At 35.2% G+C, this 17,383-nt stretch overlaps 1 protein-coding gene across 6 annotated transcripts in view; it reads right to left on the minus strand.

Moving 5' to 3' along the window:
* PALS1 (protein associated with LIN7 1, MAGUK p55 family member) overlaps positions 1 to 17,383 on the minus strand; it is an 88,030-nt gene that overhangs the window by 6,335 nt on the left and 64,312 nt on the right. For all 6 annotated transcript variants that reach the window (XM_020285738.2, XM_020285736.2, XM_020285737.2 and 3 more), the window contains 5 exons: positions 15,010 to 15,081; positions 14,577 to 14,648; positions 11,914 to 12,081; positions 11,045 to 11,247; positions 6,041 to 6,151 (listed from right to left, as the gene is read on the minus strand). In XM_020285738.2, coding sequence (XP_020141327.2) covers positions 6,041 to 6,151; positions 11,045 to 11,247; positions 11,914 to 12,081; positions 14,577 to 14,648; positions 15,010 to 15,081 — 626 coding nt within the window. The remainder of the gene's footprint in view (positions 1 to 6,040; positions 6,152 to 11,044; positions 11,248 to 11,913; positions 12,082 to 14,576; positions 14,649 to 15,009; positions 15,082 to 17,383) is intronic.

The raw sequence follows: 17,383 nt of genomic DNA on the forward strand, positions 1-17,383 counted from the left end.
AAAACTACATAGAGCAAGCTACTTTAAAATATCGAATAAAGGAAAAGGCTCTTTCACACAGGCAAGCAGGTGGCAAGGCTACATGCAAACTTATCCTGAAGCTTCTGATTACCAGGCATATGTGTCCAAGAAAGTGAAAACTGTCAATGTCACTCCTGTCAATGAAGAGAACTAATTAAACTTTTATATCTGAGACATTCAGATATAAAATACATTCAGATACATTATATCTGAATGTCTCAGATATAAAAGTTACACATCAATACTATATTGGACCCACACTATAAAACAATCTATATCATTCAACTATTTGAACTTCTGTAACGGTAGAAAAACATATATAGCTCTGTAATTTTTATTCTGGAATGCTGCGCATCTGAATATGGTACACAGAATCCTTTGTTCCTTAGCAGGGACTCCACTTCACCATTGTAGCTGGTACACTGACATTTTTGCCAAAACTTATACCTACTCAAAATTCAAGATTATTCAAAGAACATTCTAGGACTCCATATAGTATTGAAACTTTGTGGTGCTAGTGCTGAAATGTAAATGCTAAGCTTCAATCTACTTCAATAAATAATGCCTTAAATTATTAAAATTAAGGCATTATTATTTTACCTTATGCCAAAATGGCTTATATAATTTATACATTCAGACTTTATTTCTAAATTGCTTTTTCAGATTACAATCCATAACTAAAATGAAACAAAATGTTTTACCTCAAAAATTTTTGAGCTGAAAAGATTAGCCATTTGGCAAAAGTGACTGTCAGTTAACCACTCTCAAGCGAAGCCCCCATACTAGGAGAACAGATTCAGAGTACAATTAGATAACTGATTAAGTAGTTATATTTTATATCCAGTGAGTAACACCATCACTTTTTTTTTTTTTTTTTTTGAGACAGAGTCTCACTTTGTTGCCCAGGCTAGAGTGAGTGCCGTGGCGTCAGCCTGGCTCACAGCAACCTCAATCTCCGGGGCTCAGCGATCCTACTGCCTCAGCCTCCCGAGTAGCTGGGACTACAGGCATGCGCCACCATGCCCGGCTAATTTTTTGTATATATATATTTTTAGTTGGTCAATTAATTTATTTCTGTTTTTGGTAGAGACGGGGTCTCGCTCAGGCTGGTTTCGAACTCCTGACCTTGAGCAATCCGCCTGCCTTGGCCTCCCAAAGTGCTAGGATTACAGGCGTGAGCCACCACGCCCGGCCTCACCATCACTTTCTTAGTTAGTACAGTTTTAAAGTTAAAACGGAAGATTTGTTTTTATCAATACTTCTATTATGTGAGTTTAATAAAGCACTATTAGAAATACCAAAGGATATAAAAATATAAGTGGAATAAAAAGACAATAAGATATACCATCTTCTACCTAACAACTGTAGAACATACATTCTTACAGGTGTGCATGGAACATGCACCAAGATAGATGTCATAAAAATAATGATCAACAAAATTTCAAAAGACTGATGTCTTTCAGGGTTTATTGTCTGACCACATGGAATTATAAATCAATAAAATATTTTTTTAAATTTCCAAATGGATGGAAATTAAATAACATAAATAACCCAGGGGTTAAAGAAGAAAATGACAAGGGAAATCAGAATGTTTTTCTAACAAAATAATTAAAAATATAATGTCAAAACTTGTAGGATGCAAATAAAGAACTACTTAGAGGGAAATTTATAACTTTAAATGCCTATATTTGAAAATAAGAAAGGTTTAAAAATTATGTAAGTTTTCATCTTTAGAAACTCTTAAGTGCAAATTAAATTCAAAGAAAGAAGGAAAGAATAAAAAGGGCAGAAATGAATTAAATAGAAAACACACAAACAATAAAGAAAATAAAGACAAAAGCCTTTCAACTTAGTTCTTTTTCTAAAGTGTTTTGGTTATTGTTTTTAATTTCCATATAAATTTTAAAGTAATCAATTCAGGACAGAACTGGAGGCCATTATCTTCAGTAAAACAACTCAGAAAGTCAAATACCACATGTTCTCATTTATAAGTGGAGTTAAATAACACATACACATGGACACAGAATGTGGAACAAGAGACACTGGAGTCTCAGAAGGGTAGGGGGATGAGGGATGAGAAATTACTTAATGGGTACAACATACATTATACAGATGATGGTTACTCTAAAAGCCCAGATTTCACCAGTAAACAATATATCTATGTAATAAAACTGTACTAGTATTCCTTAAATTTACACCAAAAAAAGATTATTTCAAGCGTATGATTCAATAGTTTTTAGTATGGTCACAGATTCTGCAATTGACAACCAACCACTAATCTACTTCAGGTTTCCACAGATTTGTCTATTCTGACATTCCATGTAAATGAAATTATATGGAATTGAAGTCTATGTCTTCAAGGTTCACCTATGTTGCAGCATGTATCAGTACTGCATTCCTTTTTATTGCCTGTTTTCAAACTAACAATAAAGCTACAGTAATCAAGACAGTGTGATACCAGAATAAACACAAAATAAAGTTCAGAAATAATCCTCCCTCCCCAAGTATTTGGTCAGGTTATTTTTGACAAAGGAGCCAACCTAATGGGGAAAGGACAGTCTTTTCAACAAATGGTGCTAGAACAACTGGATATCCACATAATTAAAAACAACAAAACAAAACCTCCACCTTTACCTCACACTACAACAAAGATTGATATGAGATAAATCATAGACATAAATGTAAAAGCTGAAACTAAAAAGCTTTTAAAAGAATAGGATAAAATCTTTACAACCTAATGATTTACAAAAATTGTTAACCATAAGAAAAAGAACAGGTAAACTTTATTAGAATTAAACTTTTTTTTTTTTTTTTTTTGAGATAGAGTCTCACTCTGTTGTCCAGGCTAGAGTGAGTGCCGTGGCGTCAGGCTAGCTCACAGCAACCTCAAACTCCTGGGCTCAAGGCGATCCTACTGCCTCAGCCTCCCGAGTAGCTGGGACTACAGGCATGTGCCACCATGCCCGGCTAATTTTTTGTATATATATTTTTAGTTGGTCAATTAATTTCTTTCTATTTTTGGTAGAGACGGGGTCTCGCTCTTGCTCAAGCTGGTTTCGAACTCCTGACCTTGAGCCATCTGCCCGCCTCGGCCTCCCAGAGTGCTAGGATTACAGGCGTGAGCCACTGCGCCCGGCCAGAATTAAACATTTCTGATCTTCAAAAGACACAAAGACTTCAAAGAAAAAAAATATCTGTAATACATACATCTGATGAGGGACTTATATCCAGAATATATAAAAAGTTATTTCAACTCAAGAAAACCCAATTTTTTAAAAATGAGGGCCAGGCACAGTGGCTCACGCCTGTAATCCTAGCACTCTGGGAGGCCGAGGCAGGCAGATTACTTGAGATCAGGAGTCTGAAACCAGCCTGAGCAAGAGCGAGACCCCATCTCTAATATAAATAGAAAGAAATTAATTGGCCAACTAATACATATAGAAAAAATTAGCTGGGTATGGTGGTGCATGCCTGTATTCCCAGCTACTCGGGAGGCTGAGGCAGGAGGATCGCTTGAGCCCAGGAGTTTGAGGTTGCTGTGAGCTAGGCTGATGCCACTTTAGCCTGGGCAACAAAGCGAGACTCTGTCTCAAAAAAAAAATAAAAATAAATGAGAAGGACTGAGGTATTTCACAAAAGAATGTGCCCAAATGGCTACATGAAAAGATTATCATTAGTCATCAGGAAAATGCAAGTGAAAACCATAATGTTAACACTTTATACCTATCAGAATGGGTAAAAAAAATGTTACAAATGAACAATAGCCAAAGTTGGTAAGGATATGGAACAACTGGAACCATCAAACAGTGGTGAGAGCATAAAATGGTGAACTGTTTTGAAAACAGGTTAGTAATTTCTTTATGCAGTTAAAATGTATACTTATCATTTGATCCAGCAATTCTACTTCTGTTATTTATCCAAGAGAAAGGAAAACATATGTTCACCAAAAAACTTCAAGAATGTTTAGAGCAGCTTTAGTCACACTAGCTTAAAATTGGAAACAACCCAAATGTTTAACTGGAGAATGGATAAACAAATTGCGGTATAGTAATATCATGGTATATTATTCAGCATTAAGAAGAAATGAACTACTATTAGATGCAATATAGGTGAATCTCAAAAACATGCTGATCAAAAGCCAGACACAAACTTAAAACATGCTGTATGATTCCATTTATGTGAACTTCTAGAACAGACCAAATAAATTGGTAGTCACAGAAAGCAGATTAGCGGTTGCCCGGGAAAGAATGGAAGAGTTAACTTCAAAGGAACGTAGAAAAACTTTCTAGAATAATAGAAATGTCCTAAACCTTGACTGACATGGTGTTTACACAGGCATACATTTTGCCAAAACTGACTGAATTATACAATTAGAATGCATGCATTTGTTATATGTAAAGTATAACTCAGTAAAGTTAAATTTACAAAAGAATTAGAGTTCTAATTAGAAAAATATATTGTACATCGACAAAACATTTTGGTCCTGATTAAATTCCTGCTTTAAAAACACATACAATCAACATCTTTCTAAACCTAAGTTGAAAATTTAGGATGGCCAATTCAAAATAGATAAAAATTCCAGGAAAACCTTGCCAGAGACCAACCAAAAGCAAGTTGCTTAACACATTTTGAAATAGTGTATGGCCCTTTGTACAATACTGAATCTTTGTTGGAAAAGAATAGCATAACAAGAAATAAGTGGACATGTTAGAAAATAGAAAATTAGGCTGACCAATAGAATGGAGTCCACTTTGGTCCTTAGTTTAAAACCTTTTCCTTAAGCAACCATGATGTTTCTGGTCTACCAAAGTAGTTACTGGACACAAAGCTTATATAGTATTAATCTTGTTTCCCTTATTATATTGTGATCTTCCTCAAGAACAGCCAGTGACTATATCCTGTATTTCTTTTGTTATCACCCAAGTGCTACAGACAACAGATAATCTGACTTTAGTTATTTATGAATTTACAAGTATGATGCAGAAATGAAAAAGGGTGAAGCACTACTTTAACCAGCTATTTAGTCTACTTAGCCAAGACGAAGCAATCAGAATTATGCTCAACAAGTACGATGGGCTAAGACAGTAACAATTATTACCCCACATATAGACTGAATAAGAAATGTTAAATAGATGTAGAGTGGAAAAAGATATACTGGGAGCAATGAGGCAGAAGGGGCAGAGGGAGGATTGTGATGCTTGTGGTAGAGTCAAGAGTCAAATCAGAGTGTTAGTATTCTTTTAATGACTACCTTTAAGGAGATTTAAAGGCATAATAAATGAAATAAGGCAATATGAGTGAGCCCTCCATAAAACAGATATATTTAAGAAATAAGTAGCAAAAAACAAGGAAGAGTATTTGTTACCTTGATATAAGCCATTTGACAGAGTTTTCATTTTACACATTTAAATAAAAAGTCAATGCCTTCTTAATAATATACCAGTATATATCACTTAATTATTAATAATGTTTAATATGACATGCACTACCTCAACTATATCCAGCATAGATCTAAAATAATTAACAATTTTTTTTCTATTTCAAATCATATGAGAAGACCAAAGGGAGAAGAAAAACAGGACATAAAATTTCAGTGAGAAAAAAGAAGAGAAAAGCTACAGCACTCAATAGCTAAATTCTGCGAATGTGGAATATCTAAAGAGATAAGTAGGTAATCCCTAACATTTTGCTGATAACTTTGGTGGGGTCACATAATTCCCCTGGAAATGTTACAGACCCATATGAAGAAGTTTAATATGTTTTAAGGAACCCCAATGTTTACCATATGTTTGGGGTAACAATACAAGATGTGTGGAGAACAAGAGAGGCCCCCTGCTTTGGTAAGGTGCCATAGTCCAACCAGTGACAACCATGGCAATTTCTGGACAAGGGACACTGTAGAAAGTATAATAAGTTTGAATGCTCAAGTTGATGTAGCTTTTAAGCACTGAGACAAACTAGACCAGGAATGTTTTGTGTTTACTTTCAATGGAATAGTATAATAGTATAACGACTTTACCTTTGGATTCTTTCCTTCTTTTGCTAATAATGCCCGAAGTCTTTCTTGTGATGGAGGTGCAATGAAGATAATATATGGTTTCAAATCTGAATTCCGGAGGGTCTTCAATGACTGTAAAGAAGAGATATTTGGATTTTAAAATCATTTAGTTACTTTCCAATAATACACTTGGAATATAATGTCATTTTATTAAACATTGTCTATGAGTGTTTCCAAATATCTTTTTTTTAAATTTCAAAATATTATGGGGGTACAAACGTTGAGGTTACATATATTGCCTTTGCAATGCCTGAGTCAGAGCTACAAAAGTGCCCATCCCCTGACAGTGCACACTGCACCCATTAGGTGTGATTTTAGCCATTCCCCCTCCTGCCCGACACCCAATGAATGTTACTTTTATATGTGCACATAAGTATTGATCAATTAGTACCAATTTGATGGTGAGTACATGTGGTACTTGTTTTTCCATTCTTGTGATACTTCACTTAGAAGAATGGGCTCTAGCACCACCCAAGATGTTAATACAAGAGACGTTAGTTCCCCATTGTTTTTTGTAGCTAGTAGTTCTCCATGGTATACATATACCACATTTTATTAATCCACTCACATACTGATGGGCACTTGGGTTGTTTCCACCTCTTTGCAATTGTGAATTGTGCTGCTATAAACATTCGAGTGCAGATAGCTTTACTTTTAGGATGACTTTTTTTCCTTTGCATAGATACCTAGTAGAGGGATTGCTAGATCAAATGGTAGGTCTACTTTTAGTGCTTTGAGGTATGTCCATATTACTTTCTATAGAGATTATACTAGTTTGCAGTCCCACCAGCAGTGTATGAGTGTTCCTATCTCTCCACGTCCATACCAACATTTGTCGTTTTGGGACTTTTTGATAAAAGCCACTCTCAATAAGAGTTAAGTGATACCTCATTGTGGTTCTGATTTGCATTTCCCTGATGACTAGAGATGTTGAACATTTTTTCATGTTTGTTGTCCATTGGTCTACCTTTTTTTGAAAAGTTTCTGTTCATGTCCTTTGCCTACTGTTTTGTTTTTTTTTGATATGGAGTCTCACTTTGTTGCCCGGGCTAGAGTGCCGTGGCGTCAGCCTAGCTCACCGCAACCTCAATCTCCTGGGCTTAAGCGATCCTTCTGCCTCAGCCTCCCAAGTAGCTGGGACTACAGGTATGTACCACCATGCCTGGCTAATTTTTTCTAGTTTTGGTAGAGACAGGGTCTTGCTCTTGCTTAAGCTGGTCTTGAACTCCTGAGCTCAAACGATCCACCCGCCTTGCCATCCCAGAGTGCTAGGATTACAGGTGTGACCCACTGCGCCTGGCCCCCTTTGCCTACTTTTTAATGGGGTCGTTTGATTTTGTTCTTACTGATTTTCCTGAGTTCTATATAGATTCTAGTTATTAGCCCTTTATTGGATATATAGCATGCAAATATTTTCTCTCATTTTGTAGGTTGTCTATTCACTCTAGTGACAGTTTCTTTGGCTGTGCAGAAGCTTTTTAATTTGATCAGATCCCATTTATTTATTATTGTTGTTGCTGTGATTGCTTTGGGGTCTTCTTCATAAATTCTTTGCCTAGGCTGATGTCTATAAGAATTTTTCCAACATTTCCTTCTAGAATTCTTATGGCTTCATGCCTTAGGTTCATTCTTATGGCTTCATGCCTTAGGTCCATCGTGAAGTTGATTTTTGTGAGAGGTGAGAGGTGTGGGTGGATCCTGTTTCAGTCTTCTACATGTGGCTATCCAATTTTCCCAGCACCATTTATTGAATAGGGATTCTTTTCCCCGGTGTATGTTCTTGCCTGCTTGGTCAAAAATCAGATGGCTATGTGAGGATGGTTTTATGTCTGGGTTCTCCATCCTGTTCCATTCCAAATATCTTCATAACAAACAATTCACATAATACCCTATCATTCACTGTAAGAATATATTACGTAGCTTGCTCTTCTACATAATGGAACATAAGTGAATGATACTGAAGGATGGCAACTATGTGATGCTAAAATACCCTGCTAATAATAAGATCACTTACACAGATTATAACTATATTAAAAATTAGGCTGGGCACGGTGGCTCACACCTGTAATCCTAGCACTCTGGGAGGCTGAGGCGGGCGGATCACTCAAGGTTACTTTTTCGAAACCAGCCTGAGCAAGAGCAAAACCCTGTCTCTACTACAAATAGAAAGAAATTAATTGGCCAACTAAAAATATATAGAAAAAAATTAGCTGGGCATAGTGGCTCATGCCTGTAGTCCCAGCTACTCAGGAGGCTGAGGCAGGATTATTTGAGCCCAGGAGTTTGAGGTTGCTATGATCTAGGCTGATGCCATGGCACTCTAGCTGGGGCAACAGAGTGAGACTCTGTCTCAAAAATAAATAAATAAAAATTAACTTCAGAGGCAGAATCGAGGCAGTTGCCTTACTATGTGCCAGGCACTAAATATAAACAAAATCAAAGAAAAATTTCACATACACATGCAAAATTCTAGAAAAGCACATCCAAGAAAAGGCAGAATCTGTTTGAATTAGGAGACTATGGTTTTCACTTTGTCTTTAGCACTGCATGACTGTATCCTCAAACTGAAGGACTCTACCAAAATGGAGATTACAAGGATATGTCCTTTTCTATCTAAAAGGAATTAATATGAATAAAACTATATGCTTCACTACTCTGAGTTCTTTGTTAATATATTTTAGCCCAAATAATATAAATAATTTTGGGCCAGGTGCAGTGGTTCACGCCTGTAATCCTAGCACTCTGGGAGGCTGAGGCGGGCGGATTGCTCGAGGTCAGGAGTTCGAAACCAGCACGAGCAAGAGTGAGACCCCGTCTCTACTATAAATAGAAAGAAATTAATTGGCCAACTGAAAATATATAGAAAAAATTAGCCGGGCATGGTGGCACATGCCTATAGTCCCAGCTACTCAGGAGGCTGAGGCAGCAGGATTGCTTGAGCCCAGGAGTTTGAGGTTGCTGTGAGCTAGGCTGACGCCACGACACTCATTCTAGCCTGGGCAACAAAACAAGACTCTCTCTCTCTCTCTCTCAAAAGAAAAAAAAGAATTTTGAAGGAATTCAGTAAAAACATTTACACTTCTCTTAAATCAAATGTTTATAATTGAAAGAGTCAAAGCCTAAGCGTATTTGTCTACTAAAAAAACAAATCCGCAAACACCCAGTTGCTATTTTAGAATAGCCATTTTAAAATCAATTCTCCTTTAGTACATCTTTTTGATGTTGACCATGTTGCCTGAGTTGACACAAGCAGCAGATTCTACCACATTGAACAAAGTTTTACGCTTAACCTGTGCAACCTAGAAAAAGTTTAGAAATTTCCTTAACAAACACAATCTTAAAAACTCCAAATTTCTAAAATTACTTTATCTTTTTAAATAGGCATCTAAGAGGCACTGGTTAATAATTAGACATTTTTGCTTAGTCTGCCAAATAATCAAAACTGACTCAGGTTTCATTATTACATACAACTGAGCATTCATTGTGACACTTGCTAATACTTGAACAATGGCATTTTTTTTTTTTTTTTTAGACAGAGTCTCGCTTTGTTGCCCAGGCTAGAGTGAGTGCCGTGGCGTCAGCCTAGCTCACAGCAACCTCAAACTCCTGGGCTCAAGCAATCCTGCTGCCTCAGCCTCCCGAGTAGCTGGGACTACAGGCATGTGTCACCATGCCCGGCTAATTTTTTCTATATGTATTAGTTGGCCAATTAATTTCTTTCTATTTATAGTAGAGACGGGGTCTCGCTCTTGCTCAGGTTGGTTTTGAACTCCTGACTTCGAGCAATCCGCCCGCCTCGGCCTCCCATAGAGCTAGGATTACAGGCGTGAGCCACTGTGCCCGGCCTGAACAATGGCATTTAAATCCTTGAGAACAATCTCTAATTTTTCTCAGATTAGAACTGGAAAAGGGAAATTCTTTCATGGCCTCCAAAATATTTAAAATATTACCAGTACTATGTTTGTTGTATTTCAAGTTTCAGAAAATATATACATGTTATAGTATACAGACTGAACATCCCTAATTTGAAAATCTGAAATCCAAAATGCCCCCAAATCCAAAACTTTTTGAGCACTGACATAATGCTACAAGTGGAAAATTCTACATCTGACCTCATGTAATGGCTGCAATCAAAATGCAGGTATAAGGCCGGGTGCGGTGGCTTGCGCCTGTAATCCTAGCACTTTGGGAGGCCGAGCCGAGAGGACTGATGGAGCTCAGGAGTTCGAGACCAGCCTGAGCAAGAGCGAGACCCTGTCTCTACTATAAATAGAAAGAAATTAGCCAAACAACTAAAAATAGAAAAAATTAGCCGGGCACAGTGGTGCGTGCCTGTAGTCCCAGCTACTCAGGAGGCTGAGGCAGGAGGATCACTTGAGCCCAGGAGTTTGAGGTTGCTGTGAGCTAGGCTGATGCCACAGCACTCTAGCCCAGGCAAAAGAGCAAGACTTTGTCTCAAAAAAAAAAAAAAACAAAAAAAAACCGTAGGTATACCCAATTTATTCAGCACCCTGCAGGGGAAAACTAAAATTATTTTCAGGTTCTATGTATAAGGTGTATATAAAACATAAATGAATTCTGTGTTTAGACTTGAGTCCTATCCCCTAGATAGCTCATTATGTATATGCATTATGTATATGTATAGCTCATCATGTATATGTATTTCAGATTTTGGAATCTGAAATTAAACCTGAAAAAAACCCTGAAATCTCAAACACTTTTGGTCCCAAGCATTTTGGACAAGGGATACTCAACCTTTATATGTAGATATGTATATATTTTCCCTCTGAGGAAACTGAAAGAGATTTAGCAACTTGTCTGATTTCACATAGCAAATCAGTAGGAGAAACTGTATGAGAACTTAATTAGGTCTTTTTGTTATTGGACCAAAATACAGTTTCCACTAGATTACTTTGTATGACATGCCCTCCAAGTTCAAACCCTAAACCAAAATTCTAGCTTTACCTGTGTACGAAGACTTAAAAGACATATTTTGCCAGAGTTGATCACCTGCCGTACAGAATCTATGCTGGTTCCATACAAATTTTTCTCAAATTCACTATGCTCAATGAACTTTCCAGCTGCTATGTCTGCTTCAAATGCTTGACGTGAAACAAAGTGGTAATCTCTACCAGCTACTTCGTGGTCTCTCCTACTCCGAGTTGTATCTAGACAAACAAAATCAGATAAAAATAACTGGTATAGATTAGAGTGAGGATGGGGATAATTCTGCTAGTCAGAAAGAATTTTATTTTGTAACACAGATTATGAAATAATGAATTGAGGAAATACCAAGAGTCTGTGTTTAACACTGTTTTTATTTCTAGATTAAAAAATGGACAAGAATGTATTTGTATTGCTTTAATATTAATATTAAATAGTTACATTACCTTAATACATTGTATACTTACACTTTAAATTACCTCATCTTGCATTTAAAACACTACCACTCATCTCTTCCTGAAATTTATTTCCATAAGCTTAGGTACTACATAATCTTAAAACAGAATTTCTGCTTTCAAAGATTATATCTAAGTTCCTACATTCAGCATCAGTTTCCAGAAGCAGGAGCTAATTCCCTATTGAATAGGAAATAAGGGGTCCGAACTAAAATTCATTCAGAAAATAATTAGTACATACCATACTCTAAGGAAAATTTCAAATTTCTTAAGAACAACTATCTTTTGTCAAAATATTTGGTTAAACAAAACCTCCTCTTTCATTGACAACATTGTTTTGATGAAATGGATGAAAAGTTTCCCTACATACTGTTAGTTAGATTCTGAGGTGGTCAATTGAAAAGCACAGGAAAATGGGAATGCATCCAAACTTACGAGGAACTGCAGATGCAAAGCGGTCCTTTTCTTTGTTCATGAGCCTCTGACGCAATTCATTCTGGCCACAGTTCTGTGGACCAATCAAGATAATAGGTCTTTTCCTATTTGCTGGCTGATGATAAAGTGACATTTCCTCATAGGTTAAGATCTCTTCATTGTCATAATCTTTGGAAAAGAAAAAGTTAAACTCTTTAGACAGAATTACTGCCATGTAATAAAGATATAAATACCATAAATTCTTTCCCCCAACATGGAAAGGAGTATAATTACTGTCATCATATCCTTGCTAGGACACTATGAAAATGAATAGACAATATATTACTCCTAAAATATTTTCATTGTTTATCTTATTTCATATTGTGTTTGAATGTCTGATACAATGTAATTATATTGATCCCTACACAAAATAGCTAGTTTGTAGTTAACAGTTTTACAGAGGATGGGATATCAGCAAATACACTAATTAAATATCTGTCATCTTTTAAAATGCAGACACTATTACCCTAATTAAGAGGGTTGTTTTAAGAATCAGACATGTACATGTACATACAGTGTTATCAGAGAAAGCTGGAATACTTTCCTGTAGTTGTATAACTTGAAGACAGATCATATCTGTGCTATCCACACTTTTTGTATTTATGTTTACTTTATTCTGGAATACTAACCCAGAGTCATGACTCAAGATGAGGTATAAATTATGATGGGTGGGGTAACATTCCTAAAGTCCATAATCCAGATGAAACCAGAGCTGTCAATTGGTAAGAACAAAAGCAGACAGCTAGCATCCTGCTATGTGCTCACTTATATTACTTCACCTGACTGCCAAGGAGCATCAGATGTAGTTAGACTCTCTCAGCACTATTTCCATGAGGGCAGAGGGACCATCTTAGTCTTGCCAGTGTTCAACATAGATCCTGGCACAGAGTAGGAGCTCAAACTACATTTGTTTAAATTCCAGCTCAACCATTTATTAGTTCTAAGAATTTAAACAGATCACTTTAATATCTAAACTTGAATCTATTTATCTATAAACTCAAGGAATTTATTATGAGAATTAAAGCATATAGTTACTGCCCTGGAATAGAGCAGTTATTATAAACTGTAGTTATTTATTAAAAATGTTAATGATGATGCCATTATGAACAGCACATATAATTTCTTCTCAAAATGATTTTTTCTCAAAAATCTAAGTTACTTCTACTAACATGTATAGTCAAATTGTGGTGGCATTTTGATTTATAGACTTAGTTTACGTATCTGTAGGTTTCAAATATGTCAAGTTTTCTACAGTATTGTAGCTTTTAAAGCTGGACCAGTTAAATTTAGTCTGTTTCAAAAAATGAAACTGAGATATTATAACCACAAGTATAGAAGATAAAATTTGAAACTCAGTTTTCTTAGCTATATAATCTATCAAAATTAGCATTAAAATGTTTTTATTTTAGGAAAAAATTTTTCTTTCTTTTTTTTTTTTTGAGACAGAGTCTCGCTTTGTTGCCCAGGCTAGAGTGCTGTGGCGTCAGCCTAGCTCACAGCAACCTCAAACTCCTGGGCTCAAGCAATCCTACTGCCTCAGCCTCCCAAGTAGCTGGGACTACAGGCATGCGCCACCATGCCTGGCTAATTTTTTCTATATATATTAGTTGGCCAATTAATTTCTTTCTATTTATAGTAGAGACGGGGTCTCGCTCTTGCTCAGGCTGGTTTCGAACTCCTGACCTTGAGCAATCCGCCTGCCTCGGCCTCCCAGAGTGCTAGGATTACAGGTGTGAGCCACCGAGCGTGGCCCTATTTTAGGAAAAAATTTTATAAAAGTAGATAAAATCTCAAACTTAGCTTTGTATGGAATATAATAATAATCCATAAATTTTATCTTCATTAATTTAATTTATGCTGACTAAAAATATTTCAAATTCTTGAGAGGCCTTATAAATTCTGTAAGAAGTTAAGGAGTGCCTTTGCTTTATTATTTGGCTTGTTTCTAACATGAACCAAAGCAGGGGCAGCAAATTCAAATGCCTATAAGGCCCAGCCAAGAAGGTAATAAAATCAGTAAATCAGGTTGGGTGTTTTAAAAAGTGGCAGTGGTAGAGACTGTTGGGCTAGACAGCAGGTGCCCAATATAAAGGCAACAGTCATCACTCAGGTCCAGCAGACTGCTGTGATATGGGAATACCAACCCAGGTTATCAGAGCTCTTGATTTTAAGAGAAGCTACAACTTTAAAGCTTTTAAATCTTAGCAATCAGTCAAAATAAAACAAAAACACTCCTGTGTGCCTGACTCAGCCCCCTGGTAGTGGGCTCTGTGGAATGAGTTGCCTCTGTGATATGAACTATTATAGATAAAATTATAATTTTTTACTTCAAACACATCTTTTTTGTAAGAATTTGTTAGAAGTATCAATTTTGCAAGGAAAGAGTTTAAATAGAAAAAAGTTGGAAGAAACCATCAATTTAACATTATTATATATGCTAAACAGTACTTTAATTTTTATACCAGTTTTTTCCAGAATTCCAAACACTACCTTTCTCATAGGATTCCAAAAGAAAATAATTTTACTAAATGACTTTTTCAAGCACATATGTTACATGAAGAGGCAAACAGGACTAGATTTAAAACCCTTTTGGATATAACTCTAGACCTGAGAGTAGAACTTACCATCATTTTTATTAGCATTATATAAAACTTTTTTCCTCTTCTTTTTATTCTTCTTTGCACACCATAGTTTCCCTGTTGAACAATCATACACATAACTATAAATATGTTTCCTTAAACAAAGCCACATATTTCAATTTGAAAATCTTAAATTGTTTTGAATTTAAATTTATAAACAATTATTACACTGTTCATAGAAAGACTAGTTTTTAGGAAAGTAGTTATAATTTTCATTAATTGCACATTATAAAGAGATAATCTTTAATACTTAAAACCTTGTCCTTTCTTTACAGTCTTAAGATAGTCAGTTTTTTGCCTCTCACATAATTCTTTCCATGAATACATCTTTCTTGACAGTTCTGATATGCAAATTTAAACATAGTTCTAGATGAACACCCAAGAAACATTTTATTAATGTTAAATATAAGCATCTAACCTGATTTTTCTGGCTCCTTATCTTCTTCTATGGTTTGCTTCATGGCTTCCCTTTGCTGCTGAAAGCTTTTCCCTTAATAACAGAAAGAAAAAGAAGGGTAAAATATTTCAGATAAAAGTATTTTTTTCAATCAAGGTGGAAATACTAAAGGTAACTATTCATTTATATTCCCTTCCAAATCCTTCTTCTGCCAACACGAGAGTAATGTCAGCTATGATATATAAGCCTCTAAATTTTTAAAATATTAAGTTTCAACCTCTCTTAACCAATCCTATGATAGGTATTATTGGAACATATATCATCTATTAGAATGAATAAATAAACCAGTATTAGAAAATAGTTTAACTTTTTAAAACTTTCACTAAGCATTTACTTTGTGGAATGTACTACGCTAGATCTTAATGGTTCTGGTCATTTAGAATTATACGAAATCAAGCATATCAATTCTAGGAGTTAAGTTTTCCAAAATAATATATGAGCATTGGTCACTTTTCAATTTTAAGATATTATTCAACACAATCCCTTGCATTTATTATTCTTAATCCCTCTTTCTGTCTGTGTGTATGTACATGTGTCAATGATTTTTTATTCCCACCTTTAAGTTACCAATAATATAAATAAATGGAAAACATGTTTTTCCTCACAGGATTAAGATTTTAACACAGAAGGCTTTCAAGTTTTCTGATCTTCACTTTCTTTTCAGATTTCTACTTTAAAACCAGTATTTTTTTCTGAAGGATAAAATTGGTTTTACTTAGAAAATTCTGGATTACTTTAGAGCTGTACTTTTATATTTACTTTTTATATCTAATTCTTCAGTTTTAAGCCAAGGACTCTTAACAATCAATAAGCAAATTCTACATAGGTTGACATAATCTATAGAATTTAGTGCATTTTCTAGGAGCCCAAGCAAAAACATTAATATTGGGTTGGATACACAAAGGAAGCCTGGTTATCTCCAGGGGCAGTATAGACTACAATCTTAGTAAAACAAGTAACTATTACTACTAGAGGTCATTAAAATTTAAAAACGAGTATTTAACAGATTTTAAAAGAATTTAATCATTTACATATTAAAACACTTAAAAACATCACAGTGATGTACTTCTGTGGCACATTTTTATAGTATAAACATATATAGGCTATTTTGAAATAGTGGCAGACATTAATGGGAGATGGACATGATGACCTTTTAAAAATCCTTCTAATTCTGATGGAAAATCACCATCAAACTCTAACTAAGGTGAGTCCTTAGTGTTATAAAAAGACTTAGAAATGTTATCATTGAAATCTATGTGCTTTCAGAAACTTGTTCGATCAATAAACACCAGTTCTAAATATTTATGGGCTAATGTCAGCATGGTAAGAAGATACCAAATTCATGTCAATCACAAGCACCAAGTAGAACCATGATGGCTGCTCAATACTTCAGGATCTTAGAGAAATGTCCTATAATTGTTACTGTGAAGAATCAAGGGTTGTAGCATCATCTTCTGAAGTTAATATGAGAAGTCTATTTCTCCTTCCTTGAAATATGACTGAGTATAGACAAAATTTGTTTGCAGCTTTTGGGTTTTAAAGTGAAAGATTTTGGAGCCTTATGCAACATAAAGAATAAATGTAAATATTATGTTGAAATTTGTCACCCAGAAAAATCTCCTTTGTTAAGTTGCAGAGATAAAAGGGAGCACTATAAATTTTCCAAAGTCTTTGGACAACTTCCTCTATTCCTACTATGCATCTAATAGTCTATATTTCTTAATGTTATTTTCACACCCTCCTCCTCCTCCTTTCTCCTAAACTATTACTTATAGTCAAATTCAATGTAAGGCAAATTCTACAGACAAATCTGTTATGCTTAAGATCTTCAAGGTGAATAGGAGGGATGATCCCTAAAAAATACTGTAGGTAAAAGATAAGCCAGTAAAGTTACAGAAGAGCCTTAGAAGGTCTAATTCAGAAGCACCAGTTCTGGAAGAACTTTTTTTTTTTTAATCACCTTTTATTTATTAATTTAACAGATATTATCTGGATTTAAAATAAATAAGATACAGCCTCTGACCTCAAGAAGTTTACAAACTGAGACTGTAAGGAAGAAAGTATAACACACAGAGACAAATCCATGAAAGTATTATCAAGTAGGGCATACAGAAAAGAAAAGATCATAACAGGTATTAGTGGTTATGCTTTCAAGTCAAATATAAAAGTGAGGTTTATCTCAGTACTAAGTAAAGTGCCTTTATAGTGCAGACATAATAATATCTGCTGAACAAATAAATGAATGAATTATTAACTCTTTACCCTATCCCGATTTTATCAATCTATATGTATTCTTTTGCATTCTCTAACAGCTTATCATACTTCCCTTGGTTCT

The sequence above is a fragment of the Microcebus murinus genome, chromosome 6, assembly GCF_040939455.1.
Source record: "Microcebus murinus isolate Inina chromosome 6, M.murinus_Inina_mat1.0, whole genome shotgun sequence".
Taxonomy (NCBI): Eukaryota; Metazoa; Chordata; class Mammalia; order Primates; family Cheirogaleidae; genus Microcebus; species Microcebus murinus.